The sequence below is a fragment of the Aspergillus novofumigatus genome (assembly GCF_002847465.1).
Source record: "Aspergillus novofumigatus IBT 16806 chromosome Unknown P174scaffold_3, whole genome shotgun sequence".
In the NCBI taxonomy this organism is placed as follows: domain Eukaryota; kingdom Fungi; phylum Ascomycota; class Eurotiomycetes; order Eurotiales; family Aspergillaceae; genus Aspergillus; species Aspergillus novofumigatus.
The window spans coordinates 636,384-651,134 of NW_020194276.1; the positions used below are offsets into that span (position 1 = coordinate 636,384).

Consider the following 14,751-nt stretch of genomic DNA (forward strand, 5'->3'; position numbering starts at 1 on the left):
TGAGGAGGATTCTTCCAGGCATAGAGATCCTACGGAAGGACGCATCATGAAGTCGATTTGATAGCAGCATATGTTGGAAGTTGGGACCGCAGTCTTCTACTCGGTAGATGGACTCCTGTAAATAGGTCTGCATTTCCTCTCCAATCACAAAATCTCGATGGGCTAATATGCTCATGATAGGGTCTGAATTCTTGCCTGCTTTGCATGCTCTCACATGTAGAATTGAATTCGTTAATGGTCGGGAATATAAGGATGGTCATGGCTAGTTGAGTTGAGTCCGACTGACACTGCGACTACACTGGCTACTCAAGCTATCAATTATTAGAAGCTGTGATTAAAGGTTCGATACTAGTACATCTATCATGTCAATCATTCGCACAAAACATCGTTGAGTTAGACCCCGACTCTTGCAGTTCTTCATTTTCACTTCTTTCCTGTTTCCTCTTGCTCTTTTATGTCACCCTTACTGAGCCCCTTCCTCTGTGAATCGAGGGATTCGAGGCCACAAGGCTAGGGGTGACGCTTAGGCCAGGAGCTCTGCGTGCACGTAAGGAATGAGAAACATCAGCACGGCCAGTTGCTTCCAGACCGAATCCTGCGGAGCTGAGAGCTTCGGAACTGACTTTGGGCACTCATAATTCTTTACTCGCCGGCTTGATTTTGGTCAAGCACCCGTTGCACAAAACCGTACAGAATAAGAAGATATCAAGACCTATTTCAAAGCACCCGTTCATCCTCGCTCGTTGCAGCGCCGATATCAATCAGCCGAGAGTAATTGCTGATTTTGCGTCTTTTCCTGCTGCTACGTCGAAGTGCGCCCTCGCTGCTCGATGGGCTATCAAGCCCTTCCTTCTGGGAAGTCATTGAGTTATCAAGAGGAGTGTCTTTTAACTCGTGAGTTCCGCCGAGGTGGCTATCAATGGCTTGTGCCTGGGTCGGTGGCTGATTGCTGTTCCTGTCAAGGTCATCGGAGTCGTCATCATTTTCGTAGCTCTGCGGCAATTGCTTTCTCTTGCGCGCACTGTTTTCCTCCGCCGGTTTGCCGAGAGACTCTGCTCGTTTCGGAGTTTCCTGGTCTATTCCCACATTTGCTCTTATAACGGGAGCCTGATCTCGAGAAGCGGGCCCCGCCGAGGAGCCAGGTAGAACATACTACAATAGTCTTAGAACTTGAAGTCTGTTCATGGTACGGAGACACTCACGTGGTGCCCAATCTTTGCCATTGGGTTGAGTATTTCTTCTTTCATCTTCTGCTGGATTTCTTTCGAGGGCGAGATCTTGAATTTTGGCAAGCCTTTCCTCAGGAATCCCTTTTGTTTGTAACCGGGAGTCGGCTGAAGGATGTTTTGTTTTTTCAGTATATCGGTAATCTGAATAATAGTTTGCCCATTGCAGTCTGCAGCTCATCAGTCGAATTCACAGTTGACACTGATGGTTGAACTTACGGAGTTTTTGAGTAAATAATGAAGTGTGACTTGGATAGCCTTCATCCATAATGATCCTAAGGGCTCGTCTCAAAAGCACCAGACTGGTCATCTCGCTCAGTAACCGGACCTCATTGGGCTCAAGTAGGCACTGGTAGCACGCATGGACATCAGGAATTCTGGGATCGTCCGAGCTGTCAAATCCGTAGCATGCCGCATGCTGACGTGAATGGCAGAAAACACACTCAATCTGCTAGACTTAGCATTCAGCATCTGCAAAACATAACAAGCTTACCATTTCCGATTCCTCTCCATCCCATCCGCATTGACATCGAACGCTTTGCTGATTCTCGTTGCCCTCGCCGAGAGTCCTATCTCGTGGCCCAACATGCTTCTGAATCTCGGCAACTTTTTTCTGTGACAGTAAAGTCCCGTGGCCTGGATGCGCGTCTCCTTTATTGACTTGGTCAACTGCGGGTCTGGGATTGATCGGTTGGGTTGGAACGAGTTCGCTGTCCGGCAGAGGGGATGTCCTCTGCGTCTGCTTTGGTGAGCTATGTAATCTAATGCTCATGGTTTCAATCGGACTCCTTACAGAAATCATCATCTGCAACTTCTCTCTTTCAGTGATATCTTGGGTTGCTTCCTGAGACATATCGGTGGAACGAACCGCTGTTAAAGGTAAGCCTCGCCTGAAGTCATCATTTTTTATACGACACTTCTTACATCGGATTTTCAAGTCATCCTCGTTAATTATCTCCTCGGCAAGTCCAATGTCCTTAGATCGGTGCACCACATCTCTATATTCGAGGTCCATGGGCACCTTCGGTACAATTTCCGATCCCTCTGGGTCGGGTCCGGTCCATTTGAGGGACGTCACTTTTAGTCCCACCCTTATGAAATTAGTAAGGGAAAAAACTCTGACGGAAAAAGACGCCTACGTATGACATCCGCTATTCATTGCTCCGCAAGACTGGGTTTCCTTTCTCCAGTTCTCATTAAGTGGGTATTTGATCACATCATTCATCGCGCCGGTGAACCCGGGAGGCTCGTACTCCGGGGGACAGTCATCGGTATAGAATAAATGGATTCCCAGATTCCTTTTATCTGTCAAAGGATTAGCCAGTATGCCTCTTATATAACAGGGGAGGAGAATACTTGGAAGGTTCGGTAGGAAGGTACTGAGTGTAATCAGTCTTCGAACTATCGTCTCTAGACCGACTCTGGCCATTTGAGCAGACTTCAAATCGGCGACACAGCCCACAGGATTGATCGACAGACTCTCAAGGCGACTGTTCACACCGCCAGAACCTTTCGAGTATTTGAAAGTAAAAGTATAGGTCTCCAAGACATTTTCTGGCTTGTCTTTGTCAACAAGAATGGTGAATTGAATAGCACCGAGGACATTTCTCTTGAGCGCATCGAATATGCCGTTTTCCTGCTCCCATCAATGGTCCGAATATAGATCAACGTAGACAGCAGACGCACCAGGACATCGAGTATCATATTGGCCTTGGGGTCGGAATCTCGGACGATAATTTTCAGTGGTTGTCCCCTCCTCCCGGTCCCGAAGGGGACTTGTGAAAGAGCTCCGGTTCCTCCGGGGCGCGGTTTTCCATCTATAAACTCTCTGTATGATGAAGCGTTTTCCCTCTGAGCCTCTTTCAGATCTCGATCGTCGAAGCACGGGAGCGGTAGAAACTCGCTTTGGGAAGCACAGATCAGGATGTCTGTTAGTATGGCATAAGGCGAGGACAAACTGACCGGAGATAGAACAACGTCCCGAGCTATAAACATCCGATTAACCTTAGTGGGGAGATAAACCAGATTCGGCCAGGTGTACTCACCGAGACGTGCAGCATGATTTGTACCAATTCAAGGCTTTGCTGCTGTTTCAAAGCTGTGCTTTCTTCAACTATCGATCTCGAGATATTCTCCACTTCCGCCTGCCTTTCAGTCTGGGCAGAGACGTCACCTTTTGACATGAGGCTTTGGAGAATAGGAGTTGGCTGTAGTTGGACCGTCGACACAGGCCCGGTAAATTTGATTCGGGCCATTCTGAGCAATTTTCTCTGACGGCCCCCTCTGCGCAAGTGGTTTGAGAACAGCAGAGACAAGGAAATGCGGAGCTGATTTCGGGTGAGATTTCGTGTCAGATGTTAATATGGCTGCAGATAAGATAATTAGAGTTGACCTGAGATCAAGGTCATCGTGACGCGAGGGAAAGACGATGGACAAGGTTCTGGGGATTTACAACTGTTTTCTGTAGAGGTGCATCCCCGCACGCCTCAGGCAACGATCAGCTACAACCCGGCAAGGCCAATCGACACAGGTGGTGGGTGCATAGTTTAGGGGAAATGAGGATAGTAAGTCTCTCCAAGTATTGGTGAGTTAAGTTTTCTGCTGTCAACTCCAGGTGGTATAGTCTGAGGATGGAATCATGAGCTTTCAATGTATGGTAGGGAAGCGGGGATATCAGAGATTCCAGATGCAACCACTTGAGTGACGTTCTTTTAGGTTCCCTGTCTATCGGGCCCCTTGGGACTTAAGGATAGCCAGGCTTGCTTATGGAGCCATTTTCCTTTTCACTTTTTTCTTTTGTACTTTTTTGTCTTCTGCAGCTTTCTGCTTATCTTTTCAGTTTGGCTATCCTTGGAACTTTCATCCTTAGCTCTCTACGGTATCTCCGTGACGATATGTTTGACGATATGTTTCCCGGTCTTGGCGCGCTCACTCCAATAATCCGTGGTTTACATATTGGAAGAAGTTCCTGCTTTGGCCCTTCGCTGTAAATTCGAAACTGTATTGTTCGATTCTTCCGAAGCTCTTCCTACGCCCTCATTCTTGTTCTTTTAGTAGAGCTGTATCTCCAAGAACCACAAACCATGAACCGAGCACGAGCATTTCCAGAAGATTTCGAACGCATTGGAAGACCTTCTTGTAGTAGTCTAGGGCCCTTGGTATGTGAATGACACCCAATTGGTCTCAAAGCGGGTGGCTGGATTGGGTGAACGAGACGGCTGCAAAGCCTCTGCTCTTAAATTGAGATACGTCGCATGCTCCAAACATGCTATACCCAGTTCCTGCGCCTCAAGACGAGACATTGAAACACGATTCTGCCCCACCCTTGAGTTTGTCTCAACTGTATGTTTACAATCCAGCAGCTTCAGCTTTGATCACGCTTCGATGCCTCTAGAGTAAGTGTTCAGGGTCGACTGAAAATGTTTGCATCGCAGGATTACTCCGTACTCGGTATACTGCCACACCTGAAAAAGGCGAAAGACATGATTATAGGAAAACCGAAACACTATTCCCTCAGGACCTGCTATCTGCAATGCATTTGGACAAGTATATCACATATTTGATATTGAACCGAACAGTGTACGTGATGTCGGCTTAAAGCGAACCTAAAAAAAGATAGCGTTCCGATTCCACACAGTACGTAATGGCAGACTTACCTTATCTGGCCTCTTCCCCGCAATCCTTGGTTCAACTTCTGGACTTTGTCATCTGCTGCATGACAAACATGATATAGGATGATGGGAACCATAGCGCCAGCCAGGCTGGGTTCTGCCGATTCTAGAGCAGTGCCTTCTGGCTATGATGATTTTGCAAATTCTAGTCCCGCAAGGGCCGTTTTGGTCTGCTGGAATTATTCTTTTTACCTGTCAGGAATCTTAAGAATCAGGTCCCAGAACTTCAGTCCGCCCCACTATATCACGTGTGGTTCTGTGGTCATGGAGTGGCAATGGCATACATACTTTCTAGGGCGAGGTTGATAAGTGATCCGTATGATGGAACAGCTAAATTTCATGTCATAATACTGATCATGGTTGCGAGAGAGATGATGATATGTAGTCAGTGTGTCCTTGCTGTGTAGGGCAGTATAAGATGTAGTTTTAGTAGCAGAAGTCTAGGCGTAAATATTTGGAACTCTTCCTTTCTTGAAGGATCTCCGTGATCTCTAGATGTATGACAGCCGATTAAGGAAATTACTCTGTATGCCTTATAAAGGGAGAATGGAACCCTATCACTTTTATGGTCCCTTTAGGGAAGTTCTCAAGGTGATTAATCGTTCGTTGGCACTATTTAACTCAGGACGGCAAATTATGAACCCGTCTTGCCTCATAACAATCGAGATTTTTTCCCTGATTTCGCCCTCGTCATCCGAAATTCCTCTGGAGATCGCTCTACCCCAAATATCGATTGTTTGTTTGGTTTATTTCCCTACGTTTTGCCCTTGCGAAGCCTCTTTTAATCCTCTTTTTGCTTATTCACCTGATCGTTATCACTTATCATCATACCGATAACCCCCTTCCATCAACTAGTCTAACTAGTACGTGGGTACCGCAGTGGGTGCCTTAGTCCTCACTAGCCTCGGAGAAGCGCCAAAAAGCCTTGCCAGAGGAGGCACGACCAACCACCTCCCAGTGATGGTCCAGCTCCCTCGATCATTCTCCGCCGCCCAACTGTTCCAACATCTTTCTTGTCAGCTGCAGCATTTCAATCCTTGCTAACACCACCGTTTCTCTCCGACTCGTTTCCCCCTCTTTCTCACACGGGAACTCTCTTATGGCAACCATGTTCTGAATTACCCTCTCGCTTTTTCATCCCAGGTTTCAGGGCATCAACTTTGTCTCTGCGAGCCTATCGTGCTATCAGACACCGTGCCCTCTCCCACAACTGGTCATTAATTTCCCCGAAGGCTGGTTGTCTTGCTCTGCACCGTTCAAGACTCGCTTCGTGTCGTCACCGCATTAGGTGAATAGATCAACAGTTGTTTACATATACCCAAAAGTTAGCGATCTGACCCTCTATCAGCGAGTCAAGACGCGTCTCTCGCCTCAGTCCCACTCTCCGTTTACCTTCCAGCGAACGTTGTCAGCAGCAAGAAATTCAACATGGAGCAACTAGATGCCAACAATGACCTGGATCATCGAGCGACCAATAGTACTATTGGCCAATTTTCCTTCGCTCCTGCTACTCGAACGACTGTCGTGACTACCACTACCACTACCACTACCACATTTCCTCCTCTCGTCATCAAATCTCCTCGAGCCACAAGGGATCTTGATCCTAAGCTATACCCTCTGGCCTCTTCTCCCACTCCTACATCTTTGAGGAACATCAAATTCGAACTCGGCGGGAAAACCGTCGTGTTCAACGAGCCGGTAGATGCAACAGTGGCTATCAAAGAGGTACGGCACTCCCAAATCAGATCCATCGGAGCGTGACTTCACTCTGTTTCCGTTCACTTACATGCGTACTACATTACATGTCCCGAAAGTTCTGTCGGCTAATTTGATTTTGACAGGTGAACGAGACAAACAACGCGTTGAAAGCCTCGAATGGTTTCGTGCAATCCGTCACTTCATACACTACTTTAGATAATGCTCAAACCTCCCGTCGTCTAGCATCCGCTCGATTATCCAGCCAGCCGTCCAACCCGTCCAGCGCGAAACGTCGGCCAGCATCAGTCGTAGATTCCCACCAATCTTCCACAAGGCTACGTCCGGGTAGACTTCCGTCGGAGCCCTCATTTCGTCAGATCCGCCCTCATCTCTCTTCAGCCACATACACGGCTGGCTTGGCGACTCCGGAGACCGAATCCAGCGGTTACAACTTGAGTGACTATGCGATGCCTCGAAGAAGAGTACATAGTGCGGCCATACCCCGCAGAGAGACCTTACTGCGCTCGCCTCTGTCTTCAGAGGTTGAAAGCCAGGAAGTGCTGCAGGATCCCGGTGCAGAGTCGGTATTAGGAAAAGCGGAACTCCGCGCACTCCGCGCTAAGGCAGCCATTTGGGAGGGAGATCGACATCTTAGTCGACATAGGGACAACGCGTCCTCGAGGCCTTCACCCCAACTTGCTACTCCGACAGTAAATGGTGATGGAGCTGCGGGCGTGAACACTGCAAGCCAAGGCACTGACTACGACGGGTCGGAAGAGTCGTTTCAGCAGGCACCAACGGAACCTGCATCCCAGATTTCGGCTATTGAAAACCTTGTTGCCCACGACATGTGCTTACCCAGCCCCAGCTTGTCGCCCGTGGCTGCCCTGAATGCAATGAATGTGGATTCCTCATTTGAGTCGGCAGAAGACCAAGAGATGGATACGGACTCAAGCCTCGATAATAATGCCTCCCGTCTTGCAAACATACGGCAATTGGACGATTCAAAGAACCATGATTTGTCTCCTTCCAGGTCTGGAAACCTGCCGGTCGCTACGGAAAACCGTCATACTTCGTCTTTGATGGACATACCCAGTGTACTGGAATTTTTTGACTCGGTTCCCGAAGAACTGAAAACTTACCTTATGTATCAGTTTTTGAGGAGATGCCCTAAGCCAACGCTGCATTTTGTGGCCGACGTCGTGAATCCAGCTTTGAAGTGCGATTTTCTCGCGCTTCTTCCTCTGGAGCTTAGCCTCAACATCGTCAAGTATTTCGACGTTCAAACCATGTGTCGTGCAGCACAAGTGTCCAAGAAATGGAGGCATATCATCAATTCGGATGAGAAGACTTGGAAAGATCTATTTGACAGGGACGGATACGTTCTCACAGATGGTGAGTTGGAACGTGCAATCAAAGAAGGTTGGGGATGGCAGTTTCCGCATGGGGATGACGACTGGGAAAAAGATCTGAGTTCGTCTGCAGTCATAAAACCTGAACCAGATTGCGCTTCGGGGTCCGCTTTCTCTTCCTTGCCAGGAGAATCCGATGAACGGGCTCTGTCTGTAAGTCGTCGACCGAAAAGGAAGGCCACTCGCATCTCAGGTCGCAAATATGCGAAGAGAAAGATTTCCTCGAGTAATACCGATTCCTCGGACTCCTCAGGTTGGAGAAACGGAGTAACTGCAACTGAGGGACCATATGCAGCCGCGAATGCTGCAGCAGCAGCTGTCCCATACCCAGAAATTGGCCTACCGTCCCTCAGGGGTCTTCATTTGTTCAAGTCCCTCTACCAGCGCCACCATTCGATTCATAAAGGCTGGATGAAACCCAATGTGAAACCGAAACACATCGCCTTTCGCGCTCATGATCGCCACGTAGTTACTTGCCTCCAGTTTGACACCGACAAGGTTCTAACAGGAAGTGACGACACGAATATTAACGTTTACGATACAAAGACGGGCGCCTTGAGAGCGACTCTGGAAGGCCATGAGGGAGGGGTTTGGGCCCTGGAATATCACGGCAACACTCTTGTGTCCGGATCCACAGACAGGTCGGTGAGAGTTTGGGATATCGAAAGGGCAAGATGCACCCAAATTTTCCATGGACATACCTCGACAGTGCGTTGTCTGCAAATTGTTCTACCAGTCCAAGTTGGTAGCAATGCTGACGGCACACCCGAAATGATGCCTAAAGAACCAATCATCATAACTGGTTCCCGCGACTCTAGTTTACGAGTTTGGAAACTCCCGAAACCAGGTGATCCGGTGTACTACCAGAGTGGACCCCATGCCGATGATACCGATTGCCCTTATTTCATCCGTGTCCTTACTGGTCATCAGCACTCTGTTCGTGCGATCGCTGCGCACGGTGACACTTTGGTTAGTGGGAGTTATGATTGTACCGTGAGAGTGTGGAAAATATCGACTGGAGAGACTATTCACCGACTTCAGGGCCATACACTCAAGGTGTACAGCGTTGTACTTGACCACAAAAGAAATCGATGCATCAGCGGTTCAATGGACAACACAGTCAAAGTGTGGTCTCTCGATACTGGCTCGATCATTTACAATCTAGAAGGTCATAGTTCACTTGTGGGTCTTCTTGATTTGAAGTGCGACCGTTTGGTCTCTGCGGCTGCAGACTCTACCTTGAGGATCTGGGATCCTGAAACTGGTCAATGCAAGAGCAGGCTGAGCGCGCATACCGGTGCCATTACCTGCTTTCAGCATGATGGCCAGAAGGTGATCTCGGGATCTGATCGGACGTTAAAGATGTGGGATGTGCGGAATGGGGAGTGCGTTCGAGATCTTCTCACGGACCTGAGCGGTGTATGGCAGGTCAAATTCAATGACCGAAGATGCGTTGCTGCAGTACAGCGCGACGCTCTGACGTATATTGAGGTAAGTCGTGGGAGTGTCTCTCAATTTGCCATCATCATAGTTAACCATCTTAGGTCCTCGACTTTGGAGCTTCTCGCGACGGTGTCCCGGAGGATCAGTTGGGGAGACGGATAGTTGTCAACCGATGGGGACAGGAGATCGGTGACAATGCTGACGAAGATTACGATCTATCTGACGGTTGACGCCGTTTGATTCAGACTACTGGGCTCATCAGTGCTTCGCCAGCTGGCATGGCTCGGAGCACTTCGGTCACCATCAGCAAACGTTTGCCACTTTTATTCTTTTTCCTGCTCTACTTCCTCTTCCTCTCTGCCTTTCAAGCCATGAAATGTTTAGATACCCTTTATCCAAGACTTGTTGTTTATCGAGAGACTTTGCATAGCGTGGTCAGCATCCATTGTCATGCTGGGAAATGACGGAAATGGCGTTTTGACTTTCGAAAACAATGATTTACTAGCCCCAGCTCGCTTCATTTACTCTCTTCTATCATTTTTCAATTCATATCTCTTGTTCCATGTTCAAATGTCCTTCCTATATGCATTATGATTAATTGTTGTTGTGTGAGTTGGGCAGACCCGTTCTGATGCACACGGCGCTTGACTGTTTTCTCCTGCTTCCATTCGTGCGTCAGCAGGCGAAAATTTTGTTCATAGACTCTCTATGACTTCTTTTTCACGATCATTGAAAAGTGAATTGAATTCTTGCATTTATATTCATAAGGTGCAGTTGTACTATCTCATGCGGTAGGGCTTTTTTGCTGGAAGAGGTAGCCTTATAAACGATGAACTTGAGTACACCATCACTTGACGGATCGCCCTCAGAATATGAGTCAGAAGTGTGTGCTGTAACAAGCTTTAGCCCACCGTTGGAATATTGGCGATCAATTTAACTTGATCAGTAGTATAACGACTTGCCGAGCCAAGGAGGACAGGATGATACCCGCTGTATTCTGGGACCCATCAGCTGTCGACTGCTCCTTTGTCTGGCATACCCAGGAACTGGGAGAAGATCCTGCGCAAGGTAATTCGCAAGATGTAATTCAACTGACTGGACGTAAGACAAGGAAGGGGCCTCGCAGAAATGAGTCCTAGAATTCTTCTAAATTGCACACTGGCAGGTATGCAATGGCTTGTCTATAGAGTATGCGGTATGAGAGCGCTTGAGATTCCTCACATTCTCGAGGACGGTCTGAGATCTGAACAAACACACGACGTCCCAATCGATCATGGTGGAGCTGCCGAAGCGCCTCGGACGGACGAGCTGGACGGTATAGACTCAGCTTTCACTTCTACATTGCCATCGAACCCGGCAGCAGATAAGATGGCCCATCGTATGGCACTGATGCCTAGGAATTGCCCCGGCCCAGTAGGTATTTCTGCACTGGATGTGAGAATTTCACCCAAAGCGCCAGGGCCTTCGACACGACCGTCCGGTTGAACTATGGGCCTGAGATCTTGAAGCAGGTTTCTTAGCGCGGCGACATTGGCCACGGATGCGCCGCTCTTAACCTGCTTTTTTCTCTTTGCTAATACCTTGTCGACTTTCGATAGGATAATTTGGTGGGGGATGGCGTACTTCCGGAATAGCATGAGAATGTCCTCGTCTTTCTTTTTGATCCCGTGGAGGCTGTCTATTAAGATAAATGCCCGACGAAGCCTACATGTCGCGGCCAAAGTCAGTACCAGTTGCCCATCATCAATACACAGGAGTGACTCACTGGCGCCGTCCCTGAAGGTACTTCAAAATCTCAATACCCCATTCCGTCCTGCTTCTCTTTCCATACCCTGGCATGTCCAAAAGGACAATTTTGGATTCGCCGCCCTTGGTCCCTCCAATCCCGAATGCATTCATCTCCCGCGTTCTCCCAGGCTTAGATGAAGTCCAGCACATCTCCTTCCCCATTATGGCATTCAGTAACGAGCTTTTTCCCACGTTCGAACGGCCAAGGAAAGCCACTTCGGGTTCGAGCGACGACAGGGGTGTTGTGCGGAATTTGCTGGCGGACCATAATTTGACTGGAGAATGACGCGACGGAGTGAAGAACTTATCCGCGAAGGAAAGTTGAGATTCATTCGGTACCCGTGTATCCCAGTAGTAAGAGAGGTCGGACGGAGTCAGATCGCGAAGCTGGAGTTTGGGCGCATTTGGAGGATTGGATGGCGCAACAGCTGTTGGTGAATTTCGGCGAGGGAGAGCGGTTGAGAAATTCCTGCGCATACAGGCCGTACATACGTAGAGTTTTGTCTTCATTATGGAGTATGAATTTTTGACTGAAGGTGAGATCCAGCTTGCAGAAAAGTATCTGAGCTCTAGCCTGATGCCGTCGAATGAGAAAGTGATCCGAGCGGGATCCAAGGGAGTCTCCGCCGATACGGGGCCCGCCGCATCGGTGCGATAAGCAAGCTCCGGGGTTCCAGAAGCCAACTCTACGTCAATTCTGTCCTGATCACCTATCTGAAGAAATTGAACTGTTGTCCGCATATAGTAGTCGCCATTCACACTGTTCTGTTTTCTAGTCCCCGAAGAAAGCAGAAGATAGCTTTTGTGTTGCGCCCAACATGATCAACGCCGTCCTCGTCTTCAACAATAACGGGCAACCGCGCCTCACCAAGTTCTATACACAAATCGTGAGTGGCCAGGACGTCACGGTTCCTGATGGGCTGAACTGAAATTGAACTTGACTGACATAAGTCTCTGCATCGCGGTTAGGATACGCAAACGAAACAGTCACTGATTGCCCAAATCTACGATCTGGTGGCACAGCGTCCGCCGAGTGCCTGCAACTTCCTACCACTGCCTCCATTGCTTTCGCAAGGCGCGCGCTCAAGCGCAGCCAATGGTCCTTCCGATGCTCCTACGCAAGTCACCTACCGTACCTATGCCACCTTGTCCTTCATCATGATATCCACATCCACCGAGTCACCGCTTGCGCTCATCGATCTGATACAAGTTTTCGTGGAAGCCCTGGATCGGATATTTGAGAACGTTTGCGAGCTGGATCTTATCTTCGGGTTTGAGACAATGCACGCGGTTCTCAGTGAGATGATTGTCGGTGGTGTCGTGGTCGAGACCAATATCGACAAGATTGTTGCAGGCGTGCGAGAACAGGAAGGCAATCTAGGTAAAAAGAAGGCCATACAAGCAGCCAGCTCCGGTCTTGGTCGAGGAGGGCTCTCAGGGCTTGGTGCTTGGCGCTGAATATCTTGATTCCCATATTTGTTTGCTCGAGTGCTACAGGGCATCGGGTAATTCGATTGCATCTACAGATACGGCGTCTGGCTTGGGATTCGCATTCTGTACATATGATGGCTATGAGATGATCTTAAGGTCCCGAAACATAGATAACTGGGAACAACTATTCGATTCTATGCCTAGAAGGACTCGATCACACTTTGTTAGGTCAGACATCTCTAACTACGTCGTACTCTATATTTATTGCCTTAGGATGCAGGCATAAATTCAGGCAGCAATCAAGCTTCGAAACCATGAAGGGTTAACCCTAGAGCATGTGACCAAATCCAGCAACAGAACCCGGCCCGCGATTTTTCCGCACTAGCGCGACCCACAAATGCAACGGCGGCTTTTCTTCTCGATGATCAAAAAAGAGCTTCAACTTTTCTTTCTCTTCCCTTGTCTGTCAATCCCGTCACCCAGCACCGTTGCGGAACTCAGTCGACAAAATGGTAAGCCCTTGATATCCAATTCGAATCTCTCTTTGTAGAGCTGTCGATCATTTTGCGACATGTCGTGAGACAAGAAATTGTCTACCTCATTTCGCGAGGGTCGTGGCATATTCCGTTGGTCGCACAATTCTCTCCTGAGATGCGTGCACCGGCGATGATTTGGCTGGAGTCACAGAAGTTGTCTTTGGACTCTTTCTCGTGTTCTCTCTAGAGTTCAAAGAAGATACAGCAATTGGTGGACAACTCGCTGATCTTCTTTTTCTCAATGACAGCCTCCTAAGTCCGGAAAGAAGGCCGCCCCTCTCCCCTACCCCCAGGGCAAGGCTGGCGCTAGCAAGAAGGGCGCTAAGGTATGCAGTCATTCCCCAGACTTCAGGAAAGAATTGCTTTTGCTAACAGCTTCTAGAACCCTCTCATTGAGCGCCGCCCCCGCAACTTCGGTATTGGCCAGGACGTCCAGCCCAAGCGCAACCTCTCCCGCTTCGTCAAGTGGCCCGAGTATGTCCGTCTTCAGCGCCAGAAGAAGATCCTGAACCTCCGCCTGAAGGTCCCCCCTGCCATTGCTCAGTTCCAGAACACTCTGGACCGCAACACCGCTGCCCAGACCTTCAAGCTCCTCAACAAGTACCGCCCTGAGACCAAGGCCGAGAAGAAGGAGCGTCTCCACGCTGAGGCTACCGCTGTCGCTGAGGGCAAGAAGAAGGAGGATGTCTCAAAGAAGCCCTACAACGTCAAGTACGGTCTGAACCACGTTGTCGGCCTCGTCGAGAACAAGAAGGCTTCCCTTGTTCTGATCGCCCACGACGTTGACCCCATTGAGCTGGTTGTCTTCCTTCCCGCTCTCTGCCGCAAGATGGGTGTCCCCTATGCCATTGTCAAGGGCAAGGCTCGTCTCGGTACCGTTGTCCACAAGAAGGTAAGATAAACACAACCCCATTATCATGCGCCTTGCAACGTGCGCTAACGTTACACCTTCAGACCGCCGCTGTCCTTGCTCTCACCGAGGTTCGCGCCGAGGACAAGGCTGAGTTCTCCAAGCTCCTCTCCACCATCAAGGAGGGCTACACCGACAAGTATGAGGAGTCCCGCCGCCACTGGGGTGGTGGTATCATGGGCTCCAAGGCCGTTGCCCGCATGGAGAAGAAGCGCAAGGCTGCTGAGGCTGCCGTCAGAGTTTAAAGCCTGATCAATTTGATTGACGGGGTTTTCCGGACGACATTATGACTTCGCGGTCCTTTTCTTTTTATTCTCTCCACAGGGGGATGGATGTAATCAAAAGTTGAAACACTTTGGGAAATGGGAATGGTGTTCTGAGGCTCATATTGACTTGTTGACGGCATTTTAGCTTAGATGGGTGGAGCACTCCGGCACCCTCTCAATTCCAATCCATATTGATGGCCCACCTTGTTTTTCCTTTTTATGTACACGTCGCAGATACCCATGAATGCATTTTCAGACATCAATTAGCAAACCATGCGTAGAGCATAATTGACGTTGAGCATTCATGCACGTGATATCTGTCTGCAATGTAGAACGAGGCTTAAGCTAGTTGGTGTTACTAGCCTGTACC

At 49.0% G+C, this 14,751-nt stretch overlaps 4 protein-coding genes across 4 annotated transcripts; 2 read left to right on the top strand and 2 right to left on the bottom strand.

Annotated features, from left to right (window-relative positions):
- Nucleotides 1-299: 299 nt before the first annotated feature.
- On the bottom strand, nucleotides 300-3,884 carry P174DRAFT_439684 (putative meiosis specific protein Hop1). The gene is made up of 11 exons (XM_024826869.1): nucleotides 3,272-3,884; nucleotides 3,189-3,211; nucleotides 2,913-3,129; nucleotides 2,583-2,862; nucleotides 2,366-2,531; nucleotides 2,151-2,317; nucleotides 2,020-2,096; nucleotides 1,720-1,965; nucleotides 1,446-1,674; nucleotides 1,203-1,396; nucleotides 300-1,152 (listed from the first exon to the last, which is right to left on the bottom strand). The coding sequence occupies exons 1-11, from the start codon at nucleotides 3,479-3,481 to the stop codon at nucleotides 718-720; spliced, it is 2,244 nt and encodes a 747-aa protein (XP_024683610.1). The 5' UTR covers nucleotides 3,482-3,884; the 3' UTR covers nucleotides 300-717.
- Nucleotides 3,885-6,325: 2,441 nt separating this feature from the next.
- On the top strand, nucleotides 6,326-9,680 carry P174DRAFT_429447 (F-box/WD repeat-containing protein; the record flags this gene model as incomplete). Its single annotated transcript, XM_024825573.1, has 3 exons — nucleotides 6,326-6,622; nucleotides 6,739-9,498; nucleotides 9,552-9,680. 3 exons carry the CDS (start codon nucleotides 6,326-6,328, stop codon nucleotides 9,678-9,680), a joined length of 3,186 nt encoding a protein of 1,061 aa, XP_024683611.1.
- A 1,041-nt stretch (nucleotides 9,681-10,721) lies between these two features.
- On the bottom strand, nucleotides 10,722-11,748 carry P174DRAFT_368390 (translation initiation/elongation factor MRX8; the record flags this gene model as incomplete). Its single annotated transcript, XM_024822223.1, has 2 exons — nucleotides 10,722-11,154; nucleotides 11,216-11,748. The coding sequence occupies 2 exons, from the start codon at nucleotides 11,746-11,748 to the stop codon at nucleotides 10,722-10,724; spliced, it is 966 nt and encodes a 321-aa protein (XP_024683612.1).
- Nucleotides 11,749-11,894: 146 nt separating this feature from the next.
- On the top strand, nucleotides 11,895-14,738 carry P174DRAFT_510885 (60S ribosomal protein L7A). The gene is made up of 4 exons (XM_024831728.1): nucleotides 11,895-12,125; nucleotides 12,208-12,594; nucleotides 13,588-14,097; nucleotides 14,160-14,738. Exons 1-4 carry the CDS (start codon nucleotides 12,057-12,059, stop codon nucleotides 14,358-14,360), a joined length of 1,167 nt encoding a protein of 388 aa, XP_024683613.1. The 5' UTR covers nucleotides 11,895-12,056; the 3' UTR covers nucleotides 14,361-14,738.
- The last annotated feature ends 13 nt before the right edge of the window (nucleotides 14,739-14,751 follow it).

Excerpts from the sequence above, each read along its gene's own strand:
- P174DRAFT_510885 (XM_024831728.1), top strand. The coding sequence starts at position 12,057 with ATGATCAACGCCGTCCTCGTCTTCAACAATAACGGGCAACCGCGCCTC. Across the intron at positions 12,595-13,587 it reads TCGACAAGATTGTTGCAGGC|AACCCTCTCATTGAGCGCCG; the intron begins GTGCGAGAACAG and ends AACAGCTTCTAG. Across the intron at positions 14,098-14,159 it reads GTACCGTTGTCCACAAGAAG|ACCGCCGCTGTCCTTGCTCT; the intron begins GTAAGATAAACA and ends TTACACCTTCAG.
- P174DRAFT_439684 (XM_024826869.1), bottom strand. The coding sequence starts at position 3,481 with ATGGCCCGAATCAAATTTACCGGGCCTGTGTCGACGGTCCAACTACAG. Across the intron at positions 2,097-2,150 it reads GGATGACTTGAAAATCCGAT|CGGTTCGTTCCACCGATATG; the intron begins GTAAGAAGTGTC and ends TACCTTTAACAG. Across the intron at positions 1,966-2,019 it reads AGTTGCAGATGATGATTTCT|ACGCAGAGGACATCCCCTCT; the intron begins GTAAGGAGTCCG and ends TCACCAAAGCAG.